At 43.2% G+C, this 10,274-nt stretch overlaps 1 protein-coding gene across 1 annotated transcript; it reads right to left on the bottom strand.

Annotated features, from left to right (window-relative positions):
- Positions 1–1,347: 1,347 nt before the first annotated feature.
- Positions 1,348–10,061, bottom strand: LOC138755092 (uncharacterized). Its single transcript, XM_069920378.1, has 2 exons — positions 6,710–10,061; positions 1,348–3,280 (listed from the first exon to the last, which is right to left on the bottom strand). The coding sequence occupies exon 1, from the start codon at positions 9,970–9,972 to the stop codon at positions 9,322–9,324; it is 651 nt and encodes a 216-aa protein (XP_069776479.1). The 5' UTR covers positions 9,973–10,061; the 3' UTR covers positions 1,348–3,280; positions 6,710–9,321.
- Positions 10,062–10,274: the final 213 nt, after the last annotated feature.

The raw sequence follows: 10,274 nt of genomic DNA, 5'->3' as shown, positions 1-10,274 counted from the left end.
TGGAGCTAGAAACAGATTTAAATGCTCAGGACAACCGCCCAATCTCAAAACAGGGAAACATGTGAGAGGAGACACACTTGAATTTGCACTGGGAGCAGGGTGGAGAGATGAAGGGAAGGCTTGCAATTGGATGCAACACGAGAGGTTCATTGACAAAAATGTTAATTGCTGATTGAAATCCTTTGTTCAGTGCGTGTAAATGTTTTGCTTTTCCATCATCCTTTGATATTTTTAACCTCTGATCCTCTTGTCTGTAAACAATGATCATGGAATACATTGTCCCATAATTGCTTTGTTGTGTATTGGATCTAATTGATATTTTGGCTGCAAGCTTTTATTAATTACAGGACTGAAAATATTTCAAAAGTACTTAATTGACTATAAAGTGTGTAAGATGACTAAATTTCTAAATTACCTTTTATTTTTTGCCTTGTGCTACCAATGACATTTCCATTGCATGCTACAAACAAGAACATTTCTGCTCGCCATGCAAGACCACAACAATTATTGGCTAGATATTTTGTTGGACTGACTAAGATCCTGCTTCATTGATTAGCTCACGAGCATCAAACATAGTAAGCAATAAGTCACCTTGTTCTCTGTGTTGCATCCATCTTTTGTTCTCTATGGAGCTCATTGCTTTACTGAACATGCAGGACTGATGTTGGATCATTATTCACCAATTCATCTCCTATTATAATAGGCCACAGATAATGGCTCCACTGAAGATTAATTCAAGGTCAAGATAAAGTTTATTATCAGTTGATTGTCCAAATACAACCTGACAAAACAGCGTTGTCCGGTCCTAGGAGCCAAAACATGCAAACACACATCCAGACTTAACACACATACAAACGACACATTTTCCGTACATATATCCATATATAAATAAATATTGTTGAATACATAGTAGAGTCTTGGAGCATTTACATGAGCAGTTCATTCAGTGATTCAGCATTCTCACTGCCTGCAGGAGGAAGCTGTTCCTCAGCCTGATGGTTCTGGCTTTGATACTCCTGTAAACCTTTCCCGACTGGAGTGGCAGGAAGATGCTGTGTGGTGGGTTGGGGGGTGGGGAGGGGGGGGGGTAGGGTGGCGGGGCCCAGGGAATGATAGGGGTTCTGAATGATTTTGTGATGACCATACATTGTCTCTTTCCTCAGTTCTAATAAAATGATCTGTTTGGCACAGGGCACATTTTTTATAACATTTTTTTTATTTTTCACACTATGAACAATACTGATCAAAATACATACAGACATTTTCCTCTTGAATATACACAGTGTCATTTTCTCCCCTTTTTCCCCCCTCCCTTCTCTCCCTCCCTCACCCCCCCCCCTCCCATTCATTTAACGTTCAATCTATATGATACATTAAACCCGTTAAACAACGTCATCACACAGCACAGGGCAAAATTTGATGAAGCAGCCAACATAACACAAAACCACAAACAACAGCACATCTGAAAACATCTGGGTCTAATCTGTGGTGCATTTCCAGAAATTCTCTTTTCTTTTATTTCAGAAGATGCTGATTTTCTACTTTAATTTCAGCAATTCTCTGAAAAGCGATTGTTTGCAAATTTTCCCTCAAATCTATATTTGAGCTCAATAAAACAAAATCGAACTGGACTGAAATGATTAACAGCTGCACTCCTACTTGTATGGATATGAACCCATTGATCATTTTTCCTCCTATCTCCATTATGTTTGTGATATCTCCATAATTCTTAAAAACATCTGACATGGAGAAAATACAAAACAACAACTTTTTTTAAGACTAGATCTGCATAGATTATGGGTGAATACTATTAAATTGTTTAATATAATGCAGGGAAATTAGATAGAACAGGTGTAATGGAGTAGATAAATAGTTGGAGAATTTGGTAAGATTAGAGTAGGTTACATACATACACACATTTTAAAACAGATCTTATTAGAAATACTGAAGAATTCATATTCAGAAACATTACAGAAACTATAGCACATTTCACAAGTAGGTGCTAATTGTAATAACGCCATGAAATGAATCGACCAGTGGTTCCCAATCTTTTTCTTTCCACTCACATACCACTTTAAGTATTCCCTATGCCATAGGTGCTCTGTGATTAGTAAGGGATTGTTTAAGGTGGTATGTGGGTGGAAATAAAAAGGTTCAAAACCACTGTTTTAATTGTACCTAATTGACTTGTTATGTGTACAGTTTCACAACTCCAAAGGAAATGGGCCAATGACAATTTGCCTTGAGCAAAATATTTCAGTAACAATTGGGTCTAGAGCAGTGGTTCTCAACCTTCCCTTCCCACTCACATCCCACCTTAAGCAATCCCTTACTAATCACAGAGCACTAATAGCATTGGGATTACTTAAAGTGGTATGTGAGTGGAAAGAAAAAGGTTAGGAACCACTGGAATAGACCATTGTTTGGATTGGGACAGGCTTCTGATTTTTCTACAAAGTGCTCACAGAAAAGTCACACCTGGGTTTTGTTTACATAAGACAACAGCTTAACCAAGAAGGATAATACCTGTTCTTTGCTGAAGAAGGTAGGGTTTTTGCAAGTGAGAGAGTCACATGGGCTTTCTAGCAGTCTCAGTTGGGGGGGGGGGGAGAGAGAGAGAGAAAGAGAGAGAGAGAGAGAGATCCCAGTGACGTGGGACACTGAAAGCAGCTGAACAGTGCAAGTCAGGAGAAGCTGGTTGGAAACAGAAAGCTCCAGAGTGGCAGATGGGTAGATGTGCTATCTGTCAGATGTTTCCCTTGGAATAAGTGGAACAGAAAGGAACTCTGTGATGACCTGAAAGAAAGGTTATCATCTGGAGAACCGTGATGGGGCAAGTTTAATCAGCGAGACATTGAGGTGACTAATGGTGGTACCTCAGTTGTGGAAATCCTGGAACATCAAATCTCTCTCTGCAAACCTCCAAAGAACCTTCCTGAGTGGTAAACATTTACCTTTCGAGCACCAAAGCCTGGTGAACTTTATACGTTAAATTCTGTGTTCAGTATAAAAATTGCCTACAACCAGTGAACTTGAGAGAATGAGAAGTGAGATTGAACTGTGAACCAAATAACTTTTCTTAAATTTACACACACACATTACATACACGTGCGCTTAGAAGGGGGTTAAGGTTAGTTAATAGTGATAAGTTAAAGTTTGATTCTGTTTTCATGTTTAAAGATAACTAAAAACAAATTTTGTTTAAGTAATTACTTGCCTTGGTGAATGTCTATTGCTGCTGGGTTTTGTGGTCCTTTGGGTTCGTAACACAGGACAGTAACTGGAAACACAGAAATCAAGCACAAATGGCCAAAAGTAAGATCTTTAATGCAAGAGATTTAAACTTTAAAATGTGCTCACATGTTTAGAGGTTGAGAAAGAAACTGCATCTCAATCAGATTAAACAGATTGATCTACAATTTGCCCAAAATAAAGACCCAGAGTTATTTAAGAGAAGAACTAAACTCAAAACTAAATTTGATCTACTTTCCATTTGTCCAATTAAATAACAGATATTGAGAACTAAAAGTCAATTTTACATCCATGGAGAAAAATCTGGTAAATTGCTTACCAATCAATTGAAAGGTATTTCAGTTAAAGAACAAATTAATAGGATATGTCTCCCTGATGGTAAAACAAATATCAATCACCCTCAAATAAATAATGGTTTTAGAGATTTCTATTTTAAACTTTACTCTTTTGAATTTAACAGTGAATGTGATCTGATGAATGATTTCTTAGACCATTTGGATATACCAATGATATCAAAGAAAACCAACAAAGCTTGGAGGCTCCAATTTCACAAGAGTAACTGCAAAGGCGATATCTTCTTGACAATCAGGCAAATCTTCAGGTTCAGATGGATTTACAGTGGAGATTTATAAATTATTTTCTAAACAACTTATTCCAAAATTAAGCTTAGTACTGAGTGATTCATTTTGAGAAGAGAAATTACCTCCTTCTTTCAGTGAGGCTGCTATTTCATTAATTTTTTTTTTTAAAAGGGAAAGATCCAGATGATTGAGTTAAAAAATTAATCTATAGGGTGCACAATGTGGATATGAAAATTTTATCAAATTTTAGAACATTCTACCGGGAATAATAAATTTAGATCAAATGGGTTTTTATCAAAAACAGATATTCTTACCAATAATATTCATAGATTAATGCATTGTTAGGCACTACCATTTTCCCCAATAATCACAGAGACAAAGACTGAGGGGAACGATAGGCTTTATTACACACAAGACTGCTGGCCCGGGTCCAAGCTAGGGAAGTGAAGGAAGAGGTGACTCGACCTTTATGGCCTGGGTCACAGGGGAGGAGACCAGGGAGGAGTCTAGGAGAGGATGTCATCAGGAGGGCGGGCCAGCCTGTGCCTGTACTGGCCAGTACATACAATCCACATCATTATATGCATATTATATATTCTTCCTATCCTAATCAATGGATTTTTTTTCCTTAGACTCTTAAAAAGCATTTGATAGAGTAGAAAAGGAATATCTATTTTCCACTTTAGTAACATTTAATTTTGGACCAGGTTTTATTCAATGGATATCTCCGATATGTGCATCTCCAACAGCATCAATTCATACTAATTGTCAACAATCAAAGTTTTTTTTTATTACAATGAGGCACAAGACAGGGTTGCCCCTTAAACCCCCTGCTTTTTGATCTAGTGGTGGAGCCACTAGCTGTTGCTTTACAAGCAAATGAAGATTTTAGAGGATTGTTTAGAGGACTTATTGAACATGAGTTGTCTTTATATGCAGATAACTTCTACTTTTTGTGTCCATTCCAGAGGTATCTATACCAAAGATATTGTCATTACTTACATGCTTTACTAAGTTTATGGGTAATAAAATTAATCTACACAAGAGCAAATTATTACCACTAAAGGGCTCACTTATTTTGTACTCTAATTATCCATTCAAAATAGTGAAAGAACAATTTAAATATCTCGGTATTATGATAACTAAGAATTTTTAAAAAATCTTTAATGAAAACTTTGCAATTTTATTTAATCAGACTAAAACAATAATCTCTGAATGGTCTCCACATTTTTTTAAACTACGATAGGTCATATTAACTCAGTTAAAATGAATATTTTACCAAAATGTTTAAATTTATTTCCATCATTAACAATACTTATTTCTAAAGCTTTCTTTACACATTGGAATCATTCAATATGTCATATATATGACATAATAAACCAAGATTAAATAAAAGTTATCTTCAAAATATAAGAAAAGATAGAGGGCTGTCGTTACCTAATTTTAGATTTTACTACTGGGCTATGAACATAAGAATATGTTTGATAATAGAGATGACTGTCCCAATTGGATTGAAACAGAATTGAAATCCCTTAAGAATCCCTCCTCATTGTGTTCACCTTTACTCCTCTCTATTCCAAAATTAACAAAGGATTTAATTTTGAGACATAGAATGAAGAATTGGAGTCAATTCAGGATATTTATTTTTAATTTGGGGATTTATATTTACTAGTCCTACTCTATTTAACTATCTATTTCAAACTGCTAGATGCAAGCTTTGGAGAATGGAATCAGCTAATTAAAATGTACAAGGATCTTTTCATCCAACAAAATTTTACATCTTTTCAACAATTGATGATGAAATTTAATCTGCCAAATAGACACATTTTTTCAGATACTATCAAATTAGACATTTTATTAATTCAAAACTTTCAGTATTTCCACACCTTCCAGATCAGAATTTCAAGAATGAACTTTTTAAATTACAATTTGTAAATAAAGGTATAATATCCACTTTATATTTGAATCTAAAAACAGTCTCTTTGATCATGAATGGGAGAATGATTTTAACATCTCTTTCAGAACAAGAACATATTTTAATTTTGGCTCTTACCCATTGCTCATCTCTCTGGGCTAAGCACAGTTTGATTCAATTTAAAGTGGTGCATAGAGTATACATTTAATTTTAACTTAACTAAAGTTAAGTTCATTTGAATTCAACCAAATATCAACTTAATGTGTGACAAATGTAAAAGGTTTGAAGCCTCTTCGATATATACATTTTGGTTTTGTTCAAATTTGGAACAATATTGGTACTGTAGTGCTGGACACTGCCACCACATTGAAAGCCATTAATGACTGTTTTTATTCAAGTTCAGCGCACGCCCCTTTAAGGGCAGCATGAGCTCAGTCACCTTGTGTATTGTGACGCCATAATCGCTGACCCAGGAGACTTGAGGCAGGGAGAAACCCTGACAGCACCATCTTCCCATGGCTGCCCCGCCACGTGGTGTTACACACAGAGCCAGTTCGCCAAGAGAGAGTGCGCCACCACACAACCCCCCCAGAACTGGCTACGTGTCCTCCCACTTGGGCGGACGTCCCAGTGTCTGGGCATGGCCGTCTGCACCAGCCGTGATAGGTCTAAATGCGCTAGCTTCAAATGGTCCACTGTGAAAAGTTTGTCTTTACCTCCCACGTCCAAAGTGAAAGTCCTGCTGGACCACTGGAGGACCTTGTATGGACCTTCGTACAGGCATTGTAAAGGTGTCGCATGTGGGCCGCGCCGAACAAACACAAATTTCACCGAGTTCAGCTCTTTGGGACGCCATGATGTGAGGGAGGTGGGAGGGCTAGCAATAATAGTTTCTTACGGAGATCTGCATAAAGGTTCACGTGTTCGAACATGATGTTGGGCTCTGGGCCAAAGAACTCACCGGGCAGCGAGAGCGGCACACCGTAGACCAGTTCCATGGAAGACACAGGTAGGTCCTCCTTGGGTGCTGTTCTGATGCTGAGGAGGACCCAGGGCAGTTCATCAGATCAGCATGGGGCAGTGAGGCGAGCCATGAGGGTGGATTTCATATGACGATGAAACCTCTCCACCGAACCATTTGCTTGCGGGTGGTAGGCTGTTGTGTGGTGAGTTTAACCCCCAGGAGGTTCGCCAGCTGAGCCCAGAGTGCGGAGGTGAACTGGGCACCCCTGTCACTAGTGGTGTGCGCTGGGACTCAGAACCTGGTGATCCAATGAATGACTAGGTTCCTGCTGCACGTCTCTGCAGAAGCCTCTTTGATTGGAACGGCATCTGGCAATCTCGTGGTCTGATCAACTATTGTGAGAAGGTAGCATGCTTCTCTGGATACCGACAGGGGCTCTACGATGTCAACGTGGATGTGCTGAAATCTCCGCACTGCCGGGTCGAATTGCTGGATTAGGGGCTACGTATACCGATGGATCTTGGAAGCCTGGCACCTGGTGCAGTTCCTCACCATCTCGGCCACTTCCTTTTTGAGCCCGTGCTACACAAACCACTCTGCCACCATTTGCACCGAAGTCTTCAACCAAGGGGTGGGGTGGGTGGTGCATTAAGCTGAAAACCCTTAACCTCCACTGCTGGGCACGGCGAGCCGGTGGAGACATTGCAGAGCAGCATGTCCGGGCTGTTGGGCAACTAAATGTCCTAGAGCTCAAGGCCAGAGATAGCGGTCCGGAGAGCCTGCATCTCTGTGTCCAGTTTCTGGGCCTGTACCAACTGTGTGTATTCAAGACCGGGGTGAGAGTGTTGAACGTTGGACAAGAGAGCACATCCGTTACGACGTTGTCTTTGCCTGCCCCATGCCGGATGTCGGTGGTGAACTCTGAGATGTAGGAGAGGTGGCATTGCTGGTGAGCCTACCACGGATCTTTGGCCATCGTGAGTGCCTGTGTGAGGGGCTTGTGGTCCGTGAACACTGTGAAGGACCTGCCCTCCAGAAATTATCAAAAGTGCCAGATGGCCAGGTATAGCGCCAGGAGCTCCTGTTCAAAAGTGCTGTACTTGAGCTCTGGTGGATGCAGCTGTTTGCTAAAGAAGGCCAGCGGGTGCCATTGTCCGTTGAATCACTGCTTGAGTATTCACCCTACCACCGTGGCTGAGGCATCCACCAAGAGTGCTGTGTGTGCCTCTGGGCGTCGGTGCACTAATAGAGTTGCGTTGGCAAGGGCATCCTTTGTGTGGCAAAAGCAGTCTCTGTCTCCTCCGACCAGGTCAGGACATTCTCCTTAGCGGCAATCAATGCGAACAGCGGTCGCATGGTGCAGGCGCCACCGTGGATGAACCAATAATAAAAATTCACCATCCCCACGAAATCCTGCAGGCCCTTGAGGGTGGTTGGCTTGGGGAACCGCTGGACGGCTGCGAGCTTCTCTGGCACCGGGGCAGCACCTGCTGCTGAGATGGTGTGCCCCAGGGACTGCAGCGTCTGCTTATCAAACTGGCACTTGGCCACATTGACAGTGAGGCCAAACTCCGCCAGTCGGGCTAACAGTGTAAGGAGGTGGGCCTTATGCTCTTCGTGGTTGCAGGTGTTGATAAGGATATCATCCAGGTAGATAAACACAAAGTCCAAGTCCCTACCGACTGCGTCCAGGAGGCACTGAAAAGTCTGGGTCACATTCTTGAGGCCGAAAGGCATATGCAGGAATTCAAAGAGGCCGTCTTGGCAATGTCCTCGGGGTGGACCGAGATCTGATGATATCCCTGCAGCGGATCAACCTTGGAGAAAACTTGCATGCCATGGAGATTGGCTGAGAAGTCCTGAATGTGGGGAACCAGGTACCTGTCCAGTGTGGTCGCATCATTCAAACGCCGGTAATCACCACAGGGTCTCCAGCCCCCGGAGGATTTGGGGACCATTTGGAGAGGGGATTCTCAGGCGCTGTCCAAGCAACCGACGATCCCCAACTCGCAGTCAGGAAAACTCCTCCTTTGTCAGCTGCAGCTTCTTGGGCGGAAGTGGTCTGGGCTTGGTGTGCAGCCCTGCGTGGAGATTTTGTGGTATACCACATGCTGGGGTAAGGTGGTGCTGAATCGTGGTTTTAGGATGGCGGGGAACTCATGGAGTACCCTCGAATACTTGTCCCTGGAAGTGGCGATGGCGGCGATCTCGGGCTTGCAGGCATCCGTGGTGTCCAGGTGCACTGAATGGAAGGTGCAAGCATTGACCAGCCTCTTGCCCTTCTTGTCAACCAACAGTCCATGTGCCCTCAGGAAGTCGGCCCCCAACAATGTAGTACCCACTGAGGCTAACACGAATTTCCAGCAGAATTTCTCTTTCTTGATCTGGATCTGCGCCCTGAGGGTACCGAAGGTCTTGATGGTTGAACCATTGGCTACCTGCAGGGTGGGACCACAAGATCAGGTGCGTGTCTTGAGGGAGGTGGTGGGCAGGATGCTCAGCTCCGCTCCTGTGTCCACCAGGAAACGCAGGCCTGTGAACTTGTTGGTAACATGAAGGAGGCTGTCCACAAGGCCAGCTGTCGCAGCAATGAACTGTGGCTGGCCGGGTCATTTCCCCTGGTAGTCACAAGGTTGTTGGCACTTATGATCTTGTGCTCCCCAGCGCTGATGGTAAAAGCACCAGGTGGAATTGTGTGCCTCCAGCTTGTGCTTGGGGGAGTGCTGCAGCCGGCTGGTTCTTGGTCGCGCAACCTGACTGAGGGCTGCTTCATTCTCCCTCTTGGTGCACCAGAAGGTGGTTGCGACTCGGCATGGATCCATGAAGTCCTCATCCGCCAGGAGTAGTTGGATGACCTCGGGCATCTGCTCGAGGAAGATCTGATGGAATAGGAAACAAGGATAGTGATCCTCTGCCAGCCCCAGCATCTCGTCCATTAGGGCCGATGGTGTGCGGTTCCCAAGCCCGTCGAGGTGCAGGAGCCTGGAGGCACGCTGCTGAGGGGAGAGCCCAAAAGTGCCAAGGAGCAGTTTCTTGAGGGCAGGATATTTACTCTCGACCAGTGGGTTGTGTATTAGATCGTCCACCCTGGCTGCCGTTTCTTTGTCCAGCAAACTCACGATGTGGTAGAACATTGTGGCATCTGCTGAAATGTTCTTCAGTTGAAACTGCACCTCCGCCTGCCCAAACCACGTACGCAGGTGATGGATCCAGAAGGGGGGCTGTTTGATGGCAATGGCGTTTATCTCTGCCGGATCCATGTTCTTCAGACCAAAGAGGCATCTGGGCTCAACAGGGCCACCAATGTAGTGCTGGACACAGACAAGAAAAAAACAGCCACCACATTGAAAGTCGTTAATGACTGTTTTATTCAAATTCAGTGCACACCCCTTTAAGGGCAGCATGAGCTCAGTCACCTCGTGCATTGTGATGTAATAATGGCTGCCCCAGGCATGTGCTGGGCAGGAAACTTGAGGCAGGGAGAAAACCCTGACAGCGCCATCTTCCCATGGCTGCCCCGCCACATGGAGTTACACTCAGGGCCAGTTTGCCATGAGAGAGT

The sequence above is a fragment of the Narcine bancroftii genome, chromosome 2, assembly GCF_036971445.1.
Source record: "Narcine bancroftii isolate sNarBan1 chromosome 2, sNarBan1.hap1, whole genome shotgun sequence".
Taxonomy (NCBI): Eukaryota; Metazoa; Chordata; class Chondrichthyes; order Torpediniformes; family Narcinidae; genus Narcine; species Narcine bancroftii.
Note: the sequence above shows the minus strand (reverse complement) of the source record. Positions and strands in the feature narration are given on the sequence as shown.

Excerpts from the sequence above, each read along its gene's own strand:
- LOC138755092 (XM_069920378.1), bottom strand. The coding sequence starts at position 9,972 with ATGGATCCGGCAGAGATAAACGCCATTGCCATCAAACAGCCCCCCTTC.